A 26,711-nucleotide genomic window follows, 5' to 3' on the forward strand; every position below is an offset into this window, starting at 1 on the left:
GAAGAGGTGCAAAAAAAATAGAGCAAAAAACCCAGTGTGGATAACAAATGCAGTGAAAAAGGCGATAAGTGACAAGAAGGTATCATTCAAAAAATGGAAAAAGGACCAGTCAGAGGACAACCAAAAGGAGCACAAAAAACACCAAAAGGAGTGTCACCGAGCGGTTAGGAAAGCAAAAAGAGAATATGAAGAGAGATTGGCGGGGGAAGCAACAAACTTCAAATCATTCTTCAGGTACGTCAAGGGGAAGCAACCAGCAAGGGAGGAAGTGGGACCCTTGGATGATGGAGACAGAAAGGGAGTGGTAAAAGAGAAAAAGGAGATAGCTGACAGGTTAAACGAGTTCTTCAGTTCAGTTTTCACGAGGGAGGACACAACCAACATTCCAGAATCGGAAGAGATCGTAAAAGGAGATCAGGATGGGAATCTGGTCCAACTAGAGGTGAGCAAGGTGGATGTCCTCAGGCAGATAGACAGGCTAAAGAGCGACAAATCGCCGGGTCCGGACGGCATCCACCCAAGGGTACTCAAGGAACTTAGGAACGAAATAGCTGAACCACTTCGACAAATGTGCAACCTATCCTTAAAAACTGGAGAGATTCCGGAAGACTGGAAAATAGCAAATGTCACGCCCATCTTCAAGAAAGGCTCAAGGGGAGACCCAAGAAACTACAGGCTGGTGAGCTTGACCTCAGTCCCGGGAAAGATGATGGAAGCGCTGATTAAAGACAGCATCTGGGAACACATCGAAAAAAATGGGCAGCTAAAGCCGAGCCAGCATGGCTTCTGCAAGGGCAGGTTGTGCCTCACAAATTTATTATACTTCCTTGAGGGGGTAAACAGCCAGGTGGATAAAGGGGAATCTACAGACATCATTTACCTTGACTTCCAAAAAGCCTTCGACAAGGTACCACACGAAAGACTGCTAAGAAAGCTATGGAACCATGGGGTGCAAGGGGAGGTCCACCGATGGATCAAAAACTGGCTGGCGGACAGGAAACAGAGGGTTGGAGTAATGGGCCATTACTCGGACTGGCAATGGGTCACGAGCGGAGTTCCACAGGGTCGGTGCTGGGACCGCTCCTGTTCAATATATTTATTAACGACATAGAGGCAGGAACAAAATGTGAGGTTATTAAATTTGCAGATGACACCAAACTATACAGCAGGGTTGAAAACACGGAAGACTGCAAAGATATCCAAAAAGATCTGACAGCGCTGGAAGAGTAGGCCAAAAAGTGGCAAATGAGCTTCAACATAGGGAAATGCAAGGTCATGCATATAAGGAAAAAGAACCCGATGTTCACTTATAAAATGGGGGGAATCACCGCTAGGGGTGAGTACCCTTGAAAGAGACCTGGGAGTGATGGTAGCTACATCATTGAAGGCGTCGGCGCAGTGCGCCACAGCCTCAAGGAAGGCAAACAAAATGTTGGGCATCATTAAGAAGGGTATCACGTCTAGGACGAAAGAAGTCATCCTGCCACTGTACCGTGCAATGGTGCGCCCGCACCTGGAGTACTGCGTCCAGTACTGGTCGCTGTACCTCAAGAAGGACATGGCAGTACTTGAGAGAGTCCAGAGAAGAGCAACTAAGCTAATAAAGGGTCTCATATACTGACAGATTGAAGAAGCTGGGGCTTTTCTCCCTGGAAAAGCGGAGACTTAGGGGAGACATGATAGAAACCTTCAAGATCATGAAGGGCATAGAAAGAGTAAACAGGGACAGATTTTTTAAATTATGGGGAACCACAAGTACAAGGGGACACTCAGAGAAATTGAAAGGGGGAAGGTTTAGAACAAACGCCAGGAAGTCCTTTTTCACCCAGAGAGTGGTGGATACATGGAATGCGCTGCCGGAAGATGTGATTAACAGGAGCACGCTACAGGGCTTCAAAGAAGGTTTGGATAGGTACTTGGAGAACAAAGGGATTGAGGGGTATAGATAGGAGTAGAGGTAGGTTATAGGGATAGGATTAGAGGATTAGTGGCAGTTACAAAGTTAGTCAGGGGCACTGTTCAGGCAATTAGGCCTGATGGGCCGCCGCGGGTGCAGACCGCTGGGCAAGATGGACCTCTGGTCTGCCCCAGCGGAGGCAACTTCTTATGTTCTTATATATAGAATATGGCCCTAAGGATTCCTGTTATAAAGACACGTTAGGCTTTTTTATCGCCAGCCACGGCGGTATTAGTTCCGGTGCTCATAGAATTCCTATGAGCGTTGGAGCTAACCACCACAGCCGGTGATAAAAAAAAAGTCTTAACTCGGCTTCGTAAAAGGGGGGAGGGGGTAAGTGAAGAAATATTTTATTCAATTTATTCTAAATGGGATTGCTTAGTGACTTCATTGTGTGCTTCCTTGTATTTTTAGAAAGAATAAACAAGTGATGCACATTTAGCCACTCCACTCCACTCATGAATATAGACATCTTTCATAACTCTTCTCCAAGCTGAAGAGCCTAGTCTCCTTAATCTTTTCTCAGAATGGAGATGTTTCATCCCCTTTATCATTTTGCTTGCCCTTCTTTGCACTTTTTCTAAATCAGGTATATCTTTTTGAAATGTGGAGAACACAATTGCAAACAGTATTTGAAGTGTGGTCACACCGTGGAGAAATACAAATGCATTATAATATTCTCTGTTTTGTTCTGCATTCCTTTCTAATAATTCCTACCATTCTACTTGCTGTCTTAAGTCACCTCTGCATACTGAGCAGAGGATTTCATTGTAAGAGTTCTAACTTTAGCACTGAAACCCTATTGATTTCTCTTTTTTCAAAAATTCAACAAATTCGTCTTCAAAATAAATATTCTATTCTACTTCAGTTTGACCTATTTGCAGCGCTTGATGTAGTTCATCATGATATTCTTCTTCAGTTACTTTCAGATATAGGTCTTCATCAGACAGTTTTGGATTGGTTTTCTAAATTTCTTTTGTATCGTTCCTATTCAGTGAACTTTGAAGGTAACATTTCCGACTTGGCAGCCTCCTTGTGGGGTTCCTCAGGGTTCCCCACTCTCTCCAATTTTATTCAATCTTTATATGACCACCTTGAACATCTTCAGGCTGTCAACTTGGGAAACTTTATTCACTTATGCGGATGATATCTTCATACTGATAGAGAGAGATCTGGCTATTACTGATCTAGTATCTAAAGTAAATCTTTGTATCTCTAAACTTCAAGCCTGGGCTCAGTCTGTCCAGATGACGCTTAAAACTAAAACTAAATTATTATGGTTAGGTCCAAAATTAGACTGTCTCCCTCTTTCTGTAGCACTGGTTTCTTGATTCTCTTTACAAATTGAGTTTTCTGCAAAGATTTTGGGAGTCCTTTTTGACTCCTCCCTTTCTTTTAAGGATCAAATTAACTCTGTGGTCAAGAAATGCTTTTTTAATCTACGTATGCTGAGGAAGTTAAGACATCTCTTTCATCAGCGATATTTTTCTATTTTAGTTCAGTCAATTATATTATCTCACCTTGATTATTGTAACGTTATCTACCTCAGCATTACAAAAAATTGCCTTTATATATTGCAATTGATCCAGAATACTGCTGCAAAATTGATCTTTGGGAAAGTAAATTTGACCATGTGACTCCGTTGCTCCAGAGCCTTCATTGGCTCCCGGTTTACTTTAGAGTTCAATTTAAATGTGCTTGTGTTGTTTTTAAAATTCTATATGGTATCTTTACTCCACTTATTCCATAATCTTGGAATGTTTATAGATTCTCTTTTGCAAGGGGCATACAACAATTTAAATTATCCCTTCCTTCCAGAAGAGGGATTACAGGAGTCAAGATTTTCAGTCAATCACTGATTTTTAAGTTTTCTCAACTTTGAAATGCTCTTTCATTCCAGTTCTGGTTCACTTCAATTTTTAGTAAATTTTTAAAGACCACTTTATTTGCTAAACACTTTGAAAATTAATCTTTTTGAAATTTTGTCATTATTTCTTAAGATTTTTTAAGTTAACTATTGTAAACCGAGTAGAGCTTTTTTGAATGATGACTTGGTATATAAAGCTAAGTTTTAGATTATATTAGATTACTAGAGAATGACATGGGGGCAGATTTTTCCCCGTCCCCACGGGAACTCATTTTCCTCTCCTGTCCCTGCGAGTTCTTTTCCTTTCCCTGCCCCATTCCTGCAAGCTTCATCCTCATCAGCATAAGCCTCAAACATTTTAGAACATAAGAATAGCCTTACTGGGTCAGACCAATGGTCCATCAAGCCCAGTAGCCCGTTCTCACGGTGGCCAATGCAGGTCACTAGTACCTGGCCAAAATCCAAGGAGTAGCAATATTCCCTGCTACCGATCCAGGGCAAGCAGTGGAGGAAAAGTCCATAGTCTGTGTGCTTGAAGCTTGTGTGATTAAGTCAGAGCTTACAGGAATTGGGCAGGGACAGGGATGGGGAAATTCAGTTCCTGGGGAGATGGGGAAAAATTGGTCCCCATGTCATTCTGTAGTGGGTACCTCTGAACTGGGCCATGAAGTCTCTTTAACATTACAACCATCACTATGCAAAATGTCTATTTTAAAAATATTTTTGCACATTATACTGCTAGGCATGTATGACATTGCCAGTTTTAGCAATATGTGAAATTGTCTTGTCTTGCAAAATTTAGCCTCAGAAAAACAGATAAGCCATAAATTCATCTGCTTTCCATAGCTAAATTTTTAAGAAAGGGTATAATGTGCAAACATTTTCACATGTTAGTACAAGAGGACCCGTATCATTTTTCATGATACCGGGTTAGAGGAGAAATACATTTCTGTAGTATTGTGGGATACATTTCTATGCCCCCCTCTCCCCCATTCCCCAAGAAACCTGGCTTCAACCTTACCGATTTATGGGTCTTGGCAGAAATGTTTTTCATCTTGTCAGGATCCCAGATGACCACATCAGCGTCTGATCCGACAGCAATCCGGCCTTTCCTTGGGTACAGGTTGAAGATTTTGGCAGCATTGGAGCTGGTGACAGCAACAAACTGATTCTCGTCCATTTTGCCTGTGGCCTGAAGTCATTAGAGAGAATGAGGTTAAAAATGCAGACACAGTACTGACACTGCCATCTTTTTCAAATTAAAACACTCATGTCCGGAAGAAATGCATTGGTGTTTTGCTTTACAACAATCACTGGTTATTATGATTTAACTGTAGATAAATCCAGGGAAATGTTAAATAGATTGTTTATATGCAACATCACTCTGATTCAAGGCCTAAGAGACAGACCTGAGAATCTCGGAGAGAACGTGAACTCGCAGGCCTTGAGCATGCACACCTGCTCAAGGCCAGCACAGAAGAGGAGGCCGACATGCCGGTGCTACATTAAAGTAAGAAGAGGGCTCTGGGGGACTTCAGGTTGCGGCGGGGGGGTGCCCGATCGCGGCGGGGAGGGGGTGCCCGATGGTGGTGGGGTGAGGGTGTCGGATCGTGGGGCCTTCGGGGGGAGCAATGCTGGTTCTCGTGGGGGGGAGCAGCGCTGCTGGCCTCGGTGGGGGGGGGGGGGAACCTATCAAAGCGAGTTTCCATTATTTCCTATGGGGAAACTCGCTTTGATAAATGAGCATTTTGGATTACGAGTATGCTCCTGGAACGGATTATGCTCGTAATCCAAGGTACCACTGTATATCAAAGCGAGTTTCCCCATGGGAACTAAGGGAAACTCGCTTGATATGTTCCCACACACCCCCACCCTCCAAGGCCAGCGGCGCTGCTCTACCCTCCGCCTCCCAGAACCGGCATTGCTCAAGGGTGCCGGTGGCCAGATGGGGGTAAGCAGCGTGTTTGGGTGGGTGCTGGGGGATTTCAGATCGCGGCGGGGGGGGGGTGCGACGTGAGCGGGGGGATGCTAGATCACGGGGGGGGGAGGGTGCCAGATCGCGGGGGGCGCCGCTCGCAAATCGAGGCAAGCCCGGTTTCCGAGGCGCCAATTTTGCAAATGTTTTGCTCGACTTGCAAAACACTCGCAAATTGGTGCACTCGTAAACTGAGGTACCACAGTATATGCTTAGTAACAGGCCATTTAGAGGTCAATCTACTCTACAAGGGCCTTCGGTGCCACATGACTTGGTTTACATAGCAATGAGATGTTTTGTAAACATTTGCATGCTTTGCATCTCATTACTATGTACCCCATGGTTCCCTAATATTAACACGTGTTTACCATAATATAATGCAAGTTATTGCCCTTTAACATGCACAAAGAAGCAAATAACATGTGTGAGAGCCCTAACACACTTTAATAATTACCCCCTCTTCAGTGTGAAACAGTGTGTGCTATCGGGACTTACATTGGTTCCCCATACCTGTTATCTCATTTCATGCTATATAATTCCGTAAGGGTAATCAGGAATTGCATACCCGAAGATTTTAGGCTGTAAAGTTAGGTCTTTTTTAGACAGGATGCTTGCATTTCAAGCAAGCAAACAACAGTCCTGGTTGGGTAACTATATTAGCGGAACCAGGTTATCTTATGGCACCTTCCGAAAATAAATTAAGATAGTGTTATTTGATAAATTTATCTCTTAATTCGATGTTTTTATTCTTAATAATAATTTTACAGTTTTTACTTAAACTTTTATTGTCTTTTTAGTTAATATGCTATATTCTCTTTTTAATATTGTACTTCGCTGATTGTCCAGTTTTTCTCTCTTGTGTAAACTGCCTAGAATTCTCTTGATTGTGGCGATATACAAAAGTAAAGTTATGTTATGTTATAAAGAAGAGAATATAATACAAGATAGCGTGCATGGTCCACAAAGCCATCTATGGCGATAACTCTGCAGGACTAAGTACAGACATTACCATTATTAGCTCCTTTTTCACCACCAGACCTCAAACTAGCCTTTCTCCCCCTCCCCTTCATACATACTTCGAAAGAAGGTGCATGAATCCACATTCACCAAGATATGGAACGACCTCCCTCTTCAACTATGACAAACACACACGTGCTTTATCTTTAGGAAAAGGTTAAAGATGCACCTTTTCTCCTCAAACCAATAACACAAACTCAGCACTCTAACTTTATTCAATGTTCATGTCCTCTGATTGAGAATCTTCTTGTTAACTGCATTGAATCCTAGTCGAAACTTGTGTTATAGAAGAAAAATGTATGGTAATGATATGGTATAACTGGGCACCTTTTTACAGAGACTATGAGTCTATTCTAACAGCAGTTCCATGTGTAATTACTATTATAGAATACTAGCATATTGATGGCAACAATACGCCAACATTTAGGTACTAACATTTATGTCTTTTCTATGGTTGGTGTAAATCTTAGCACCTAAATGTGGTATTTAGGTATTACACGTTAAGCACGTATATGTAGGCCATGTCCATGCTGTGGCAAGTCCGGCACTGCTTCCAACTTGCCCCATGGTAAAAGCAGGGAGAACAAGATTTCAGGTGGTAGTAAATTCCATCAGAGGAATTTCCCTAGCTTTGAGGCTGCCTATCCCAGTACAGAAATCTTAGAGGCCAGCTCTGTACAGAATGAGAGAAGCGGCTCTGCAAAAGGAGCCTATTTCAGACAAAGAATAAAACCTTTTAAAACTGCCTTTAAGCAGCATATGTTCCCTGACTGCTATTTTCATTATGGCCAAAGGGGGAGCCAAAGGCAGTACTGGCCCATTCCCATACCTCAGAGCCTGGGGCGTGGCTTGCCACAATATAAGCCAGAGCTTCAGACAGGGAAAGAGGAGGCTCAGGAAGGTGGATGGAAACCAGCCCAGCAGAAGGTGTCAGAGGAGCGGACCAGAAGGTGGAACAGTGCTCAGCCCAGGTCCAGTCCTGGTGAGGAATTAATGGAACTGGAGGAAACTGGACTTCCCACTCAGTCAACCTGGCCTACTCCTGAGGAATGTATGGAAGTGTGTGAAACAGTGCCTGCAGAAGGTGAGCTGAATGAAGATATGGACATTAGCTGAATGAACCCTGCTTATTGTTTTTCTTTTTCTTGGATAAGAACCCTGCTTATTGTTTTTCTTTTTCTCTTTTTGATTGCCTCATTGCAAAGGAATAGTGCAGGAAACCTTTATTGCTCTCACCTGAGAACAATCATCTTGAACTATGTTTTGTTTCATGGATGTTTTTTTTCTCTTCTTTTTGGCTGGGACTAATTGAAAGACTTTACTAAACTGAAACCTTTGCTGCACCCTACACACTGGGTGGACTTAACTAAGCAATACTTATATAGCAGTGTTGATAAATGAACCAGTGAAGTGGTGTTTGTATTTGGAACTTACTCAAGGTTATTTTTCTCCTCTCTTATGAGCCTCCTGATATCCTGGAAACAAGGCCTAAGCAGAATCTGGGCGTGACATCCAACCAGGCTGAAGAAATCCAAAGATCCACTGAATGCAAGCAGGCAGCCATTATCCATACCTGCCTATTGTTTTAGTGTTTGTTTCAAGTGTTGCATTATTTTATTCTTGTGCACTGCATATTTTCTGTTATACCTTTTTTGCTCTGTTTTGGAGGTTGATTTTGTCTTGCTGGAAAACTTGGTTTTTTTTGCAAAGACTGCATAATAAAAGTCTACTTTTGTTTACAACAATTAAACCTTGCCTTAGTGACTTCTGTAAGCTTTTCTGGGTGGTCTGTAAAGGTGCTTTGGCAAACCTTATTAGCCAGCACTGCCTGTAGGGCCTTCTCCCTATTGAGAGGCAGGCCTAGTACTGAGTGCCGCCTGGTGGTGGATCACCACTTTGGGACGGCCAGGCGCCAATGCCCCCTTTATGAGTGCCCCCCTTACAATTATGCACTAAGGTTCTGATTCAATCACCGTTTATGGCACCGTTAGGCACCGTTTATGGAATCACCCTTAGAGGCACTGGTAGACGTTAAAACCTCATGCTTACTTCCAGGCCTACTTTCTAGTAGGCACCTCAGAGTAGACGGCTACCTCAAAAGTGGTAGGTGCTTACAGAGTTAGTCGCCTACCAGATAATTAATTTGTTTAAACATTTTAAATTGTTTTTAATGGCACTTTCAATTAACAGCGCCAATTGAACTAATTAACCTTTTCCTATCGTGTGTCCCGGATGACGGGACATTCCAAAAATGTCATTGCCATCATGGATAAACAGTCTGTATGGACTAATAAGGAGCCAGGAACACAAAATATTTGAATTTACAGACTTATGACTTATTTACATTATGTTTACAATAGCCGTAAATGATAACGGTGAATAATACAAAACTTTGCTAAAATAATTACGATTGGAACCAGCGTAATGTAAAATTTATTACGATAGGAAAAGGTTAAGAAAATTAAGTTAGGCACCTAGATTGGCTAGGTGTGCCGATCTTGGCGCCTAAGTTCAGGTGACGTTTATAGAATCTGGGCCTAAGCCATTTTAGCATGTAATTATAGAATACAAGTTTGGTCAAACTACTGCCATTTACATGCACAAGTATACATTTATGTTCATAAACACTAGAATTCTATAAATCAGGGGTGTCCAACCTGCAGCCCGAGGGCCGCATGCAGCCCCGTTAAGTATTTTGTGCAGCCCCAGTCAAGGGCGATGCAGTGTTTTCCTCTGCTGCCCCCGGGTGTTTACCGTCTTGCCTGCTCCCTCCTCTGTCTTGCTGCAGCGTTTGCGCATTTGTGCGGCCCCCCGAAACAATTTTTTCAGCCAATGCGGCCCAGGGAAGCCAAAAGGTTGGAGACCCCTGCTATAAATTGAAGCAAACACCATGCACTTAAATTTGGGCAACCTGTTGTACAACCATGGGGTTAGTGTTTTGGCATGTGAAGCGCTATTAATGAAGTTTTGTGCTTGTTACTATACTGTCCTAGTATTCACCTAGGTTCAGGTGAAAATAATGACTAAGGGCTCCTTTTACGAAGGTGCGCTAGGACCTTAACATGCGAAATAGCGCACGCTAAATTGCCGTGCGCGCTAGCCGATACCACCTCCTTTTGAGCAGGCGGTAGATTTTTGGCTAGTGCGTACTATAGCACGCGCTAATCCAGTACATGCGCTAAAACCGCTAGCGCACCTTCGTAAAAGGAGCCTTAAATCCAGGCAACTAAAATCAGATTGCTAGGTCGGACTCTCAGCTGCAGCTGAAAATTGACTTTAACCCTTGTGAGTCAAATCAAGAATGATGTCTACTACTAGGGGAGAAAAAATCAGGAAGGGCATAAATTAGTCATAGTCCAGTTCTTCAGAAATCTTGGACTGTAAGTATTACTTTATGCATTCAAAAGCAGAAAATTTGCCAGTTAGCTTGGCCTCCATTTCAAATGTGTATGTAAGTCTTTTATAAGATATGATTTCCTGTTTTAAAATGCTAAACATGTTTACTCTAGGTATAAACTAGTTTAAATAAGGAGAAATTAAGTTCTTACCTGCTAATTTACTTTCTTTTAGCTTCTCCAGACCGGTAGAGGTCCCCACCCTGTCTATTGTTGTGTTGTTGGAGCTGTTGCGCGGGCAGTTTTGTTTTTTGCTGCGGGTTCTAGTATTTTTCTAGGGCCGGGGAGAATTAAAGAACAACGGCTGTGGCTCGGCTGGCGAGCTGTGGGGACATTTTCTTTCTGGTATCTCTCCTCTGCTTTTTCCAACAGCATTTGGGTATGTTAGTTATTGCTCCTGTTCGGAGTATTGTTTATTTCTGTTTCCAGTTCTTAGTTCTGCTTGGCTATTCGGCAGATTGATAGGAATAGGGGAAGGTATCTCTTATGTACTATTCCACAGTTTTGTTTTCAGTCTCCACCTGCTGGTCATGATTGGATATATACCCACTCGAAAAGATTAACCTCTACTGGTCTGGAGAGTGCTAAAGAATATAGATTTAATGAAAATCCAATATATAACACTTTCACATGGACAGTGCAAGGTAAAAGCAGTGAAAAAACAACACTGGCACAGGCCAAAACTTTAGCATGGGACTCGAAAACACATCTCTGTGCACAGTAAGACGCGTTTTCAAGTCCCATGCTAAAGTTTTCGATGAGGCATCAGAACTGTGAAACGCTGGCCACCGTTGGTGTACCGATCATGATGATAAGTTACCAATTTCTTTACCTACCTTAAATATTGCACTGCACAGAACCTGTAGTTATTCCAAGGGAGGTTTTTATGTCAATGAGGTTTTTGCCCGACCACCATTGTGGGGTGGGCGGGTTTGTTTCTGAGGCTTTTTCCTCCCTTGAGTTTAGTACTTTTGGCCTGTTGTTTTTTTATTATGCTAGGTATAAAAACACTTGACACCTTCCAAAGATTCCTCACCTCATGTACAAATTTCTATAACTTTCTTTTCAAAGAGAAAAGTGGTGATCTAATGAAAGATATTAATACTCAGCAGCAGTTGAGCAATCACTTACCACAGCCTTGTCCCAGATGATGGTCATTCTTTCCTCAATCCCATTGACCCCCTCTGGAATAAGAGTAAAGTTATCTTTTCCAATGGCTTTCTGTGCAGTGCTGTAGGAGCAATGTCCACTTCCTGTAACCTGCAAGTCCCCACTGAGAAGAGTTCAAAGACAGCATGTCAACATTTTTGTCTGCACTAAGGTCAGTCCATTTATTATCCAGTCTGGAAATATTTATTTCTGAAGCATGTAAAGCTAAATCCTATTTACGGGTATTAACACAGAGCAAGGGAAAATTGGTGCCTCCTGAAAAGTAGAGAATGACACGGTGACAAAATTCATCACCGTTCCCATCCCCGCGGATAACCGCGGGAAACCATCTTCATGTCATTCTTTAAGGAGAGAGGGAAGAATCAGAGTATGAATGGCCACAACCACTGACCCACAAACTTTGCTTTGAAGAATGCTTGTGTAGAAGGACTGAGGCTGAAATAGACACTAGAAAATGACATGGGATTATTTCCTGCGGTTATCCGCGGGGACGGGAACGGTGATGAATTTTGTCACTGTGTCATTCTCTACTGAAAAGTTAATAGCTTTCACTGTACTTTCTGATACAGCATGGCAAGAGCAGGAGAGAGAGAATAATTTTGGGCCCTGTATCTTTTTTGGAATAGAACTTGTGCAGCACAAGCAAAACTAGTGCAATGGTCAAGGTAGCAGGCAGGAAGCACTTCTTAGCACAATACTTGTTCTGGGCAGAGTTGGCCAATAAGCCACAAGACTAGAGAGAAGCAGCAGCATACAGAAGCTCCTCCTGCCCATTTTTACTGCTGCTCCAAATTTTGGATGAGAAGATGGAGATAGCAATGGAGGGAAAGAAGGTTCATCGGTGAGGCCCACATTGGGCATTATAATAGGCCTAGATCAGGTATTATATTAACTCTCAGAAATAAAAGCAAAAATGTTACCCCTCAAGGAGGTGTAGTTAAGTTTTGTTTTTTTTTGTTTTTTTCTTAAGAACATAAGCAATGCCTCTGCTGGGTCAGACATGAGGTCCATCGTGCCCAGCAGTCCGCTCATGTGGCGGCCCAACAGGTCCAGGACCTGTGTAGTAATCCTCTATCTATACCCCTCTATCCCCTTTTCCAGCAGGAAATTGTCCAATCCTTTCTTGAACCCCAGTACCGTACTCTGCTCTATTACGCCCTCTGGAAGTGCATTCCAGGTGTCCACCACAAGTTGGGTAAAGAAAAACTTCCTAGCATTCGTTTTGAATTTGTCCCCTTTCAACTTTTCTGAATGCCCTTTTGTTCTTTTATTATTTGAAAGTTTGAAGAATCTGTCCCTCTCTACTCTCTCTATGCCCTTCATGATCTTATAAGTCTCTATCATATCCCCTCTAAGTCTACTCTTCTCCAGGGTAAAGAGACCCAGTTTTTCAAATCTCTCAGCGTATGAAAGGTTTTCCATCCCCTTTATCAAACGCGTCGCTCTCCTCTGATCCCTCTCGAGTAACGCCATGTCCTTCTTAAGGTACGGCGACCAATAATGGACGCAGTACTCCAGATGCGGTCGCACCATCGCCTGATACAATGGCAGGATAACTTCTTTCGTTCTGGTTGTAATACCCTTCTTGATTATGCCTAGCATTCTGTTTGCCTTCTTAGCGCCCGCTGCGCACTGTGCCATCAGCTTCATTGTCATGTCCACCATTACCCCCAAGTCCCTTTCTTGGGTACTCTCATTTAATAACATGGCACAGAACAACAACAATAAAGAGGGTTAGTCGCCAGATCAGAATTGAAAAAAACCCCATATAAAAAAACAAAATGAAAAATAAGAACTCCGGAATATTATACAACAAAGCATAAGATGACCAGTAGAATGGTGGGGGAATGTAAATCATGTTTGTTTATTGGGATTAATTGACACTGTTTATGAAGAGATTCACCCAAGACAGACATGATTTCTGTTCGCCCCCACCCCCCCAGGGAAGATTGGCAGGGTGGTTCTGCTGGGTGTTGGCAGGAGGGATTGGGCATCCCTCCTATCGGTGAACATTGCGGGATGGTTCGAGGGATCACGGCAGGAGAGATTGGGAATCTCTCCTGCCGGCGATCATTTAGGGGGGAGAGGGGGGGAGTCAGTTCCACAATTATCTAACTGGTGCTTATGACAGACGCCGGTTAGAGCAGTGTTTTTCAACCGCTGTTCCGCGGCACACTAGTGTGCCGCGAGATGTTGCCTGGTGTGCCGTACGGTCAGGGCCGCCATCAGAGCAGTAGCACAAGTCTCGGGAGAGGGGCGGTCCGCCCCACGTGGACAGGAGAGAGCTGGACGGGGGACCCGCGGAGTTCAATACAACTCGAGCCGCGAGGCTCGTCTTCTGTTCCTGCCTGCCCTGCAGCTAACATATAGCCGATCGCAAGCGTTCCCCGATGTCAGCGCTGTCGTCGGAGGGAGGGCTTAAGCAAAGCCTGCCCTCCGACGTCAGCGCTGACGTCGGAGAATACTTCCGTTCGGCTATTTGTGTGCGGCAGGGCAGACAGGAAGCAGAAGACAAGCCTCGCGGCTTGAGCTTCGTTTTGCTGAGAAAGTTGCAAAGATGGGCTGGTAGGCAAACACGGAACACAAAAGGGGGGAGGGAGTGCGTTTTGGACACAAGGCATGTACTTGGGAGAGAGGAAGGGAGGGAAAGAGATGCTGAGGTGGGGGAGGGAATGGGTTTTTGGAAACAGAAGGCATGGACTTGGGAGAGAGGAAGGGAGGGAAAGAGATGCTGAGGTGGGGGAAGGAATGGGTTTTTGGACACAGAAGGCATGGACTTGGGAGAGAGGAAGGGAGGGAAATAGATGCTGAGGTGGGGAAGGGAATGGGTTTTTGGACACAGAAGGCATGGACCTGGGAGTTGGGAGAAAGGAAGGGAGGGAAAGAGATGCTGAGGTGGGGGATGGAATGGGTTTTTGGACACAGAAGGCATGGACTTGGGAGAGAGGAAGGGAGGGAAAGAGATGCTGAGGTGGGGGAGGGAATGGGTTTTTGGAAACAGAAGGCATGGACTTGGGAGAGAGGAAGGGAGGGAAAGAGATGCTGAGGTGGGGGAGGGAATGGGTTTTTGGAAACAGAAGGCATGGACTTGGGAGAGAGGAAGGGAGGGAAAGAGATGCTGAGGTGGGGGAAGGAATGGGTTTTTGGACACAGAAGGCATGGACTTGGGAGAGAGGAAGGGAGGGAAATAGATGCTGAGGTGGGGGAGGGAATGGGTTTTTGGACACAGAAGGCATGGACCTGGGAGTTGGGAGAAAGGAAGGGAGGGAAAGAGATGCTGAGGTGGGGGATGGAATGGGTTTTTGGACACAGAAGGCATGGACTTGGGAGAGAGGAAGGGAGGGAAAGAGATGCTGAGGTGGGGGAGGGAATGGGTTTTTGGAAACAGAAGGCATGGACTTGGGAGAGAGGAAGGGAGGGAAAGAGATGCTGAGGTGGGGGAGGGAATGGGTTTTTGGAAACAGAAGGCATGGACTTGGGAGGGAGGAAGGGAGGGAAAGAGATGCTGAGGTGGGGGAGGGAATGGGTTTTTGGACACAGAAGGCATGGACTTGGGAGAGAGGAAGGGAGGGAAAGAGATGCTGAGGTGGGGGAGGGAATGGGTTTTTGGACACAGAAGGCATGGACTTGGGAGAGAGGAAGGGAGGGAAAGAGATGCTGAGGTGGGGGAGGGAATGGGTTTTTGGACACAGAAGGCATGGACTTGGGAGAGAGGAAGGGAGGGAAAGAGATGCTGAGGTGGGGGAGGGAATGCGTTTTTGGACCCAGAAGAAATGGACTTGGGAGAGAGGAAGGGAGGGAAAGAGATGCTGAGGTGGGGGAGGGAATGCGTTTTTGGACTCAGAAGAAATGGACTTGGGAGAGAGGAAGGGAGGGAATGAGTGTTTGGACACAGAAGGCATGGACTTTGGAGAGAGGAAGGGAGGGAAAGAGATGGTTGTGTACACGGGGAAAAGAAGAAAGGAGAATTTTTGGTCATAGGGAGGGAGGTACAGATAGTGGAATACCAGGGGGGGGGGGGCGGTGTGCCCCACCCCGGGTTTACGTCCCAAGGGGTGCACAGCTGGCCACCCTCCAGTGTTGTCTCTAGGCTGGCAAACTGTGGCTCTTTAGCCACTTGAGTGTCACCGCCGCCAACGGTGTTGTTGGCGGTGGCAGCATTATAAAATACTTTCTTTGTATTTGATTCCTATTCAAGAGAATTACTTTATATATAGTCAATATAGGCACAGAGTTAAATTTTTTAACATTTTCTAATGGTGGTGTGCCTTGTGATTTTTTTTCATGAAACAAGTGTGCCTTTGCCCAAAAAAGGTTGAAAAACACTGGGTTAGAGAATCATGCTTTTAGGTGAAGGACTGGTCCCTCCCACACCTAAAAGGTCTAGTTTTGGGCGTTTGGGACTTGGTCAATTTTTTTTTTTTTCAAGAATAGGGCTTAAAGGTGGACGTAGTGGTGGTCTGGGCGATTAAACTCCAGAATGTACAGATAGGCCATTCTCGACCCCCCCCCCCACACACACACACACATTTTGGACATTTATTTTGAGAATGGACATTTCCTTGCTGCCTACTTTGTGCGCCTAGGGCCTTAGGCCAAAAGGGGACTTAGACGTTGTTTTTGATTATGCCCCTCCACAGGTTTTTCTTATTGGGAAGACTGGATGGATCATGCAGATCTTTATCTGCTATCATCTACTACGCATGTTACTATGTAATTGAGATGAAGAAACTAGCAATCAAAGGAGAAATAGCCACTTATCCCAGGATTCTAGAAAACCAGATGGCTTCAGAAGGGCTGACTTTCAATATATGGGCAATGAGCCAGCAGGCAATTGCATCCAAACAATTATTGAGGATAGAGAAGACGAGGACTCATGGTTAAAAGAATCAAGTATAATAATAATAATAATAACAGCTAATATACCGCAATACCGTGAAGTTCTATGCGGTTTACAAAGATTAAGCAAAGGTACAAATTGATTGACTTTAAGAGGGGAGGAAGAAAGAGGGTTAATAGGACAGGAAATCCATTTTTGAGGAGAGAGTGATCAATAGAACAAGTATCTGAATATAATCAGGAAATATATAGGCATTGAAACCTAGATCCTGGATCAGAGTAGCAAAGGAGGTAAAAAATATGGAAGACTAAGGGCCTGTTTTATGAAGCCGGGCTAGCGGCTGCGCTGCAGTAACGGCCCCGAAGCCCATAGAGATTTAAAGGGCTTCGGGGCTGTTGCTTAGCGGCTTCGTAAAACAGGGGGGTAAGGGGATGAAAATGGAGCCCTAGGGAATATCACAAGAGAACAGAGCCAATTAGAGAGACCATTAGACTTTTGAACTCTGAAGCTGTGTTCTGAAATGAAAGAGTACGGCCAAGCACCAATGCAAGAAGGAATGATCAATGAGATTGAAGGCAGGACTCATAATCCAAAAGAACTAAGAAAGCATGTCTCCCATGGACCAAGATACCTGAATTTTACTTACCTAGCCACTAAAGATGTTTCAGTACTATGCAATGCTTCACCCTATAACCAGACTTTGTAGGAAACAAGACACTTGTTTTCTCCAGAAAAGTGGTAATTCTTGAAAGATGATTTTTTCTTTAATTTTGTTAATACAAAGTAAATGTGAGATTGCGCACTAACAGGGCTGAGAGGGTCAAGGTTAGGTTTCTTAAGTTACGGCTATATCAAGGCTTCTTTCTATTTAGTGAGCAGACCCTGAGAAAGACTAACGTTAATGATGTGACAGACTGGAGGAAAGGCATTGGATCAAATAAAAATATCCATGAACAATAATTGTTATTAATTAGCACCAATAATTGCTTGTTAAAATGCCAATTTTAAGTGCTAATTAGCTTGATATTCAATTAAATTGCACATGCAATTTGGGTATGTGAGCATTTTTTTAATAGAATTAGAGGGTAACTGCTTAGCTAAGCACCTAAAACAGGTACCGTATTTGCCGGCGTATAAGACGACTTTTTAGTACCTTAAAATCCTCCCCAAAGTCGGGGGGTCGTCTTATACGCCGGGTACAGTTTACATGCCCTTACTTGCGGGGCTGGAAGTACTCAGTCGCGCGGCTCTTCTTCTCCCTACCTTCTCTGCTTGCAGCACAGAGCCGAACGGAAGTCTTCCCGACGTCAGCGCTGACGTCGGAGGGGAGGGAGGGCTTAAACAAAGCTTAAACAAAGACCTCCCTCCCTCCGACGTCAGCGCTGACGTCGGGAAGACTTCCGTTCGGCTCTGCTGCAGGCATGGCAGGTAAGGAGAGAGAGAGTACCAAGAGAGAGGGGCGGCCGCCCCGCCCCGGTTGCAGCACAGCCGGCCAGGTCCCCTTACTTTTGTGGCACTTCCCCGACCGACCGATAACAGCCCGGGTCCGACAATCCTCCCTGCCCTGTAGCCGCGAATCTAAATTACCTTCTTACAGCAGCTGTAAGAAGGTAATTTAGATTCGCGGTTAAGGGCAGGGAAGTTTGTCGGACCCGGGCTGTTGTCGGTCGGTCGGGGAAGTGCCACAAAAGTAAGGGGACCTGGCTGGCTGTGCTGCACCCGGGGCGGTAGAGAAGGGGGGGGGGGAAGGACTCTGAAAGCACTTGAAGACAGAGGAGGGAGAAGAACGCTGAAAGCACATGGGGGAATACAAAGGGGTGGAGAAGGAAGAAGGGGTCGTCTTATACGGCGAGTATAACACAAAACTCTATTTTTTAACTAAAAGTTGGGGGGTCGTCTTATACGCCCAGTTGTCCTATACGCCGGCAAATACGGTATATTCATGGATTCTGTCTCCTCTAAACTCTTGCACTGAGAGAATGCAGAGAGTTGCACCTGCATCATATTCTTCAGCATGTAGTCTTACAGTAATTAAGCATTATACCATGCCAGGAGGGAGTTCAGGTGATCAGGTGTGGTGGGATCAGGGCTCAGAGGCGGTGATGTCACAAAGGCTGCTGCCTTTGCCCAGTTTTTGCTCCAATAATGAGTCCCGTCTGTTCCCAAGCTTGCAGTGATCGGCTCTCCAAAAACCAACGCACCTTTCACAAACAAGAGCAGAGATAATTAACATTAGTGGGCATTAACATTTACCAATTTACCAAGCACGAACTGCAAGTCAAATCAGTGTCGCAAAGCAAATTACATCAGCGCAGTCACACCCAACCAAAGGTGTCTGTATTTTTACTTGACAAATAAAGACTACAAATGTTCAAATGAAAGATACATCAAAACCTTTACTATGGTTACAGAGAAAAGATCTTTGGGTCAATATTCAGCTGCCATGGTCAGTGATGCTTTTGAATGCCAGCCATGGTGGCTAGAACATTACTATGAATATTCAACACTAGATTGCTGCCAGTGCTAATTATCCAAGATAGCACCATCCAGAGAATGGCGATATTGAGTCCACTATCCAGATAAAGTTAGAACAGAAATTTTGTTAACCTCACTTTATTCGGGTCGTTATCCATACAGCAATCTGAATACACTTCTCCCTCCGTATTCGCTTATTATTCACGGTTTTTAGCTTGCTGACTCCTCCCCCCAAATGACATCAGCTTGCAAAGAGAAATCGCTGATTCCAAGCGTATACAGAGAAAAAGTGCCAGTCCACAGAAATTTCCTGCCGGTCCACAGGGCCCCAGACAGTGCTCTTCAGCTGCCGGTCTACGGTACGATCAATGCGGTGTTGTCTTCGGGCCGGCTCCCTCTTCCCCGGTGCTGCAGTGCACAAAGTTTTGGGCAGAGGCTCCTACGCGCATCCTGCGCCTGAACAGGAAACCTTCTCTCTGATGTTGCAACGTCAGAGGGAAGGCTTCCAGATGAGGCGCGGGACACTGCCCACGGCTTTGTGCACTACAGCACTGAGGAAGAGGGAGCTGGCCCGAAGATAACACCGGGGGGGGGGGGGGGGGGGGAAGGGGGCTGGCCAGAAGGCAAGGCACAGCATGGAGGGAGGGAGACAACAACGGAAGGGGGAATGATTTTATTTTTTAATTTAGTGATTGATTTACATCTGCTGTCTGTTCAGGAAGAAATGTATTTGTTTCTTTTCCTCTGGGGTTGTACTGCTTACAGAATCTTGCATCTTAGTGTTTGTAAATATTAGTACTTTTAGTTTTTGGTCCCGTATTTGCATGGGGTTATCTGTGTTCTGGTAGGAATGAATATTGAGAAGCATACAGTGTGCTTTGTATAGTTCAATTTTGTGGTTAACCATTATGTGTTGTTAATACGATTATATTGTGTGTGAGTGTGTGTGTGTGTGTGTATATGAAAAATGAGTGGAAAAAATGGTGTTACAATTAGTACTATTATGGGGGTGGGGGCAGAGATTGGGTGAAGATGGGCGGGGTCTGGCCCATGACTTAGCCCAGTGTTCTACAACTGCCGGTCCGCAAAATAATTATTTTATTTCCGCCGGTCCATAGATGTCAAAAGGTTGAAGAACTGTGGACTAGGTCATTACTGTCTGGTGGCTGGTGAGATTATGGCTTCTAATGTTAAGGCTGGTTGGCGGTATACAGTAACTGTGTTCAGATGTTGAATTCTGCTCATGCGTGTTGAAGTTAAAGTTAATAAAGCTGCAGCCCCTTTTGCTTTATAACCAACTTGACAAACCTTCAGTAACACTTTCTTTGCTTTCAAAGGACTCTCCAACTCTTCGGCAAGATTTTTTAAATATAAAAAATTATCAGGCCATCACTTTTGCATTCCAAGCTGTAAGATGTTGGAATACTCTTCCCCTTTTTATTAGGTCAGAGACATTTTATTTAAAGTTTAGAAAATTGCTGAAAGCTTTTTTATTTGGTAAGTTTTTAAATTATGATCAATTACCTTTTTTTTTTTTTTTTGTAAGTCACTGGAAATAGCTAGCTCCTTTTAATTATGATCTGCGCTGAGCCTTTTAGGTTTGCAATGCAATATAAATATTTTTATTGTATATTATTGTAACTGTTGTGGTGTGTCTAGTTTTTGCACTGATAAGGGTAAACTGTGACTGCCCCACATTATGCTAAATTTGTGTCCTGCACGCTTCACTGGCGCACCCAATCGTGCAGTTGTTAACTCTTTTTTTTTTGTCTTTTATATCTTTTGTATTTTTTACTTATATTACTTTTTTGTAATAATTTTTTCTGCTGGTAATCCAATAAATTAATTAAATAGAATAAAATGTCTCTTCATCAATTATCTCTACTGTTTCTTCAGGACGAGGAAAGTGCCATAACAACTACATTGCTTCTGCTCTTTCTGAATAGAAACTTTTTTTTTTTAACCGTTGGCTGGGTGTTTCTATTCAGAAAGAGCAGAAGCAAGGAGAAATTAGGTTCTTACCTGCTAATTTACTTTCTTTTAGCTTCTCCAGACCAGTAGAGGTTAACTTTACGATTGGGTATATATCTAATCATGACCAGCAGGTGGAGACTGAAAACAAAACTTTGGGACAGTATATCCTAGCCCCTCCTCTCTATTTCCCTCAGTCTGCCGAATAGCCAAGCAGAACCAAGAACTGGAAAACAACAGAGAGAAAAAACAATACTCCGAAAGGAGTAACAAATAACATACCCAAAAATGCTGTTGGAAAATGCAGAGGAGAAATTCCCGAAGGAATAAGGTCCCCACAGCTCGCCAGCTAAGCCAGCCGAGCCACAGCCGCTGTTCTTCAATTCTCCCCGGCCCTAGAAAAATACTAGAACCCGCAGCAAAAACCAAAAACTGCCCGCGCAACAGCCCCAACAACAACAACAACAGACAGGGTGGGGACCTCTACTGGTCTGGAGAAGCTAAAAGAAAGTAAATTAGCAGGTAAGAACCTAATTTCTCCTTCTTTAGCACTCTCCAGACCAGTAGAGGTTAACTTTACGATTGGGACGTACCAAAGCAGTCCCTCTCACGGGCGGGACCCCCGAAGGGCCGATACCAGAACACGCTCACCGAACACCGCGTCCCGACGCGCCTGAACATCTACCCGATAATGCCGAACAAATGAATGCAAGGAGGACCAAACCGCAGCCTTACAAATATCCACCGGAGGCACGAGCGACGACTCAGCCCAAGAAGCCGCCTGACCCCTAGTGGAATGAGCCTTGAGAAACTCCGGAACCGGCTTCTGACTCAGAAGATAAGCGGAAGCAATCATCTCCTTGATCCAACACGCAATAGTAGCCTTAGAAGCGCCAGCCCCCCGACGAGGACCCGCCAGAAGCACAAAGAGATGATCGGAGCTCCGAAAATCCCGGGTCCGCTGCACATAAGCATGGAGGACCCGACCGACATCCAACTTGCGCAGCTGTCGTTGCTCAGAAGAACCCTCCCGACTACCCAAGACCGGGAGGACCACCGATTGATTGACATGAAAAGGAGAAACTACCTTCGGCAGAAAGGAAGGAACAGGCCGCAAAACAACCCGCTCCTTCGAAAACTCCAGGAAGGGAGCCCTACAAGAGAAAGCCTGTAGCTCAGACACCCGTCTAGCGGAAGTAATGGCCACCAAAAAGACCGACTTCAGCGTAAGGTCCTTCAACGAACAGCCATCCAACGGCTCGAAAGGAGGGCGCACTAGAACAGAAAGAACCAGATTGAGATCCCAAGAGGGAATCGAGGGCCTTATGGGAGGCCTGATCAACTTGGCCGCCCTAAGAAAGCGAATCACATCAGGAATGGCTGACAACCGCTGACCTGTCACCAGCCCCCGAAAAGCCGACAGGGCCGCCAGATGAACCCGAAGAGAAGACCAGGCCAGGCCCCTATCCAGGCCATCCTGCAAAAACTCTAGAATGTTAGGCAGAGAAGCGCGAAAGGAGACCACTCCCCGCGCTCGGCACCATTCCTCAAAAAGACGCCAAACCCGTACATAAGCCCGAGAGGTAGAAAGCCTCCGGGACCCCAAAAGTGTAGAGATCACCTTGTCGGAATATCCCTTCTTACTCAGGCGGCCCCTTTCAAGAGCCAAGCCGTAAGACAAAAGGGAGACGGGTCGAACATGGGAATGGGACCCTGCGTCAGAAGATCGCACTCGAGAGGCAGAGGAAGAGGATCCGCCACCAGATGCCTCACCAGATCCGCATACCACGGACGACGAGGCCAATCCGGAGCCAGCAAGACCACCAGCCCCGGATGGCGAACAATGCGAAGCAGTACTCTGCCCACTAATGGCCAAGGAGGGAACACATACAACAGCCCCTCCGTTGGCCACGGTTGGACCAGAGCATCCAGACCCTCGGCCAGACCGTCCCTGCGACGACTGAAGAAGCGGGGTACTTTGGCGTTGCCACTTGTAGCCATCAGATCCATCAGGGGCTGCCCCCAAGCACGCACTAGCAACTGAAACGCCTCGGCGCCGAGACACCACTCTCCCGGATCCAAGAAGTGACGACTGAGGAAGTCCGCCTGAACGTTTTCTACCCCGGCAATGTGAGAGGCCGAGAGGTCCAGAAGATGCGACTCCGCCCAAACCATGAGCCGAGCCGCCTCCTGCGCCACCAGAGTGCTCTTGGTGCCCCCCTGACGATTGACATAAGCCACCGCCGTGGCATTGTCCGACAGGACTCTGACCGACTTGCCCAACAAAAGGGAGTGGAAAGCCAACAGCGCCAGCCGGACCGCCCTGGTCTCCAACACGTTGATCGACCAGGAGGCCTCCTCCGTGGACCAGGTTCCCTGAGCTGAGTGACCCAGACACTGGGCCCCCCAACCCAGGAGACTCGCATCCGTAAGGAGCACCGTCCACTGCGGAAGATCCAGACCCACCCCCTGAACTAGGTGAGGGGTCCGGAGCCACCAACGCAGACTGCAGCGCGCCAAGCCTCGCAGGGGAACCGGAACATCCATCCCGTGCCTCTGGGGAGACCACCTCCGGAGCAGAGCATACTGGAGAGGACGCATGTGGGCCCGCGCCCACCTCACCACGTCCAGGGACGCCGCCATCGACCCCAGGACCTGGAGGAAATCTCGCGCCCGAGGACACCGGGACGCCAAAAGCAGGCGAATCTGAGACTGCAATTTGCTCACCCGGGCCTCTGGGAGGAAGACCTTCCCCAAGGAGGTGTCGAACAGCACCCCGAGGTACTCCAGACGCTGAGCCGGAACCAACCGACTCTTGGAAAGGTTGACCACCCAGCCCAGCGACCGGAGAAACTCCACCACCCGAGCCGTAACCCGGGAGCTTTCCTGCAACGACTTGGCCCGAATTAACCAGTCGTCCAGGTAGGGGTGTACCAGGATGCCCTCCGACCGCAAGGCTGCCGCGACGACCACCATCACCTTGGTGAACGTCCGGGGAGCCGTGGCCAGCCCAAAGGGAAGCGCACAGAACTGATAGTGCCGACCCAAGATCGCAAAGCGCAGGAAACGCTGATGAGAGGCCCGAATAGGAACATGCAAGTAGGCCTCCGTCAGATCGAGAGAAGTGAGAAACTCCCCCGGCTGAACCGCCAGAATGACCGACCGCAGCGTTTCCATACGGAAAGAGGGAACCTTGAGAGCCCTGTTGACCCCTTTCAAATCGAGGATGGGCCGAAAAGTCCCCTCCTTCTTGGGCACCACAAAGTAAATGGAGTACCTGCCCGTGCCCCACTCCGGGGGGGGCACTGGAACTACTGCCCTGAGATCTAGCAAGCGCTGAAGGGTCTGGCGAAAAGCCTGCGTCTTCCCCGGAGTCTGACACGGAGAAGCGAGGAAAAAAATCCGGCAGAGAGCGGGCGAACTCCAGGGCATAACCGTCCCGCACCACCTCCAGGACCCACTGATCGGACGTGATCTCGGCCCATTTGGGAAAAAAGTCGCGCAGCCGGGCCCCCCACCGGAACCAAGGGGGGCGCCGGCAAGGCGTCATTGTGCAGGACGGGAAGCGGGGGAACCGGCGGAGGGGTTCCCTGCCCCCCGACGGGCCCCCCGAAAGGGCTGCATGCGCTGGAAGAACCGACCCCGGGAAAACCCCGGAGACTGGAAAGAAGCAGCCCCACGCCCAGGGCGATACTTGCGAAATTCCCGCAAACGCCCCCGGGCCGCACCACCCCGAGACGCCGGGCGGGCACGGTCCTCCGGCAAACGGGGAACTTTCGAGTCCGACAGAGTCTGAATCAACTTATCCAAGTCCTCTCCAAATAAAAACGACCCCCGAAAGGGAAATTTAGTAAGCTTAGCTTTGGACGCAGCATCCGCCGCCCAAGCGCGCAGCCACAACACACGCCTTGCGGCCACGCCAAAAGCCATGGACTTAGCCGAGATCCGCACCAAGTCATACAGAGCATCCGAGAGGAATGAGGCAGCCATCTCAATCTTCGCTACCTCCTGATCCACCAGAGACCAGTCGTCAGACTCGCGATCCAAGACCCGCTCCGCCCACCGAAACACGGCGCGAGCGACCAGTCCCCCACAAATAGCCGCCTGGACCCCAAAGGCAGAGACTTGAAAATTTTGCTTAAGGATGGTCTCCAATTTGCGCTCCTCAGAGTCCCGCAAGGCAGAACCGCCCTCAACAGGCACGGTATGCCGCTTGGAAATAGCCGAGACCACCGCATCCACGACTGGCGAAGCTAACGTAGCCCGATCCCCTTCAGGAATGGGATACAGGCGAGCCATGCTGCGCGCCAGCCGAAACGGCGTCTCCGGCGTTTTCCACTGCTCAAGAATAATATCCCGAATATCCTGATGCATAGGAAAAGAGCGGGAAACGGAACGGATCCCTCGTAACAGAGGGTCCCCCACACGCGGAGTCTCCGGCGGCGCGTCCTCAAAACGCAAAGCCGAAGAAACCTGTTGAATAAGGTCAGGCAGCTCATCTCTCTGAAAAAGGCGCACCACGGACGCCTCGTCACTGGAGAACGGGAAACCCGACAACCCGCCGCCAGCTTCCGTCCCCTCCAGAGGGTCCTGGAATTCCTCAGAAGGGTCCAGGTCCTCCTCCAGACCGACACGTTCCTCCGACCACAAATCCTCGTCCCACGACACCCGCGGACGCTTGGACAAGAGAGGCGGCGGAGGGGACGTCACGTCAGACGAGAGAGGCAAAGCCGCAGGGAGCGCGGAGGAAACCCCACCCCCCGAGACCCCCTGGGCGCAACCGGGACCCCCAGCCGCCTGAAAATAGGCTTTGCATAATGAAAAGAAAAAATCAGGGGAAAAACCCCCCGAGGGTCCCAAGGGACTCCCTGCCACAGCAGGGGACCCAGCAGAAACCTGCCCCTGCTTAGCCAAAACAGGGGGAAGGTCACCTGAGGTGGAAGACAAAATGGAGGGGCCAGACAGAGAAGATGGCGTCTTTCCCGCCAAAAACAGCTCCCTCCATAGCCTGCAGCGGCTGAGAGACCTGAATAGTCTCAGCCGCTAAAACAGGCAAGCCGGCATCAGCTGTCAAAATATCAGCTGAGAGGGAATCCTCTAAAACCCGACCGTCGGCGGCTCGGGGAATCCCTCCGTGGGCGGACGGAGAAGACCGGGCTTCTCCACCGTTCCCTGCCGACTCGCGAGGCACCATCGGCGGGGAGCTCTGGGCGCCTGCAGCCGCTGCCGACGGAGCTCCTCCACCGCACCGGCCTGAACACCGCTTGCACAGGCCGGCCGCGAGTGCCTCGCGTCTGGAGCACAATTAGCACTTTTTCCCTTTAGAAGTGCTCATTGCTCCATACGCGACCTAGCTGTAAAAAAGTGCCGGTTAGTTGAAAAAATACAGTAAAATACAGTTTTCTTAAAGGGATACAACCCTCCAGACCAGCACTACCTCAGGATTTTTTTTTTTTTTTTTTTTTTACACAGAACAGACTCCACAGGCTCTCGAAGCAATATGCCTTGCTTGATTTAGGGGGCAAGGCTTACTGCTGAGGCTCCTCTAAAAAAATATGGGGAGGTGGAGGAAGTGGGGGGAGGGACCCTGCTCGTGACCCGCCGGGTTTGACACCCCCGAGGTCGGACGAACCCCCAAACAGAGTCCGTCCAAGCTCCGTCCGGCTAAAAACAGGGACAATAAACCTCTAAACAAATTCCAACAGCCCTACCAAGGGAGATGGGTACAGATCACTCAACACCTGCTGGAGACTGAAAGAAGACTGAGGGAAATAGAGAGGAGGGGCTAGGATATACTGTCCCAAAGTTTTGTTTTCAGTCTCCACCTGCTGGTCATGATTAGATATATACCCAATCGTAAAGTTAACCTCTACTGGTCTGGAGAGTGCTAAAGAATGTAGTTGTTATGGCACTTTCCCCATCCTGAAGAAGATCCAGAACGCGTTTGTGGGGTGTAGTGTAACAGCAACATTAAATAAGCTAAGTTGCTTAATTCTTTAAGGAGATATGAACTATACAATGAATTATATAATGAATTGAAAGAG

General features: G+C 47.0%; 1 protein-coding gene across 4 annotated transcripts in view; it reads right to left on the bottom strand.

Annotated features, from left to right (window-relative positions):
* The window catches only part of CRMP1 (collapsin response mediator protein 1), a 140,954-nt gene that overhangs the window by 18,004 nt on the left and 96,239 nt on the right, over positions 1-26,711 (bottom strand). For all 4 annotated transcript variants that reach the window (XM_033949507.1, XM_033949496.1, XM_033949525.1 and 1 more), the window contains exons 9-11: positions 18,266-18,422; positions 11,343-11,484; positions 4,846-5,016 (exon numbers count right to left, since the gene is read on the bottom strand). In XM_033949507.1, coding sequence (XP_033805398.1) covers positions 4,846-5,016; positions 11,343-11,484; positions 18,266-18,422 — 470 coding nt within the window. The remainder of the gene's footprint in view (positions 1-4,845; positions 5,017-11,342; positions 11,485-18,265; positions 18,423-26,711) is intronic.

The sequence above is a fragment of the Geotrypetes seraphini genome, chromosome 1 (assembly GCF_902459505.1).
Source record: "Geotrypetes seraphini chromosome 1, aGeoSer1.1, whole genome shotgun sequence".
Lineage (NCBI taxonomy): Eukaryota > Metazoa > Chordata > Amphibia > Gymnophiona > Dermophiidae > Geotrypetes > Geotrypetes seraphini.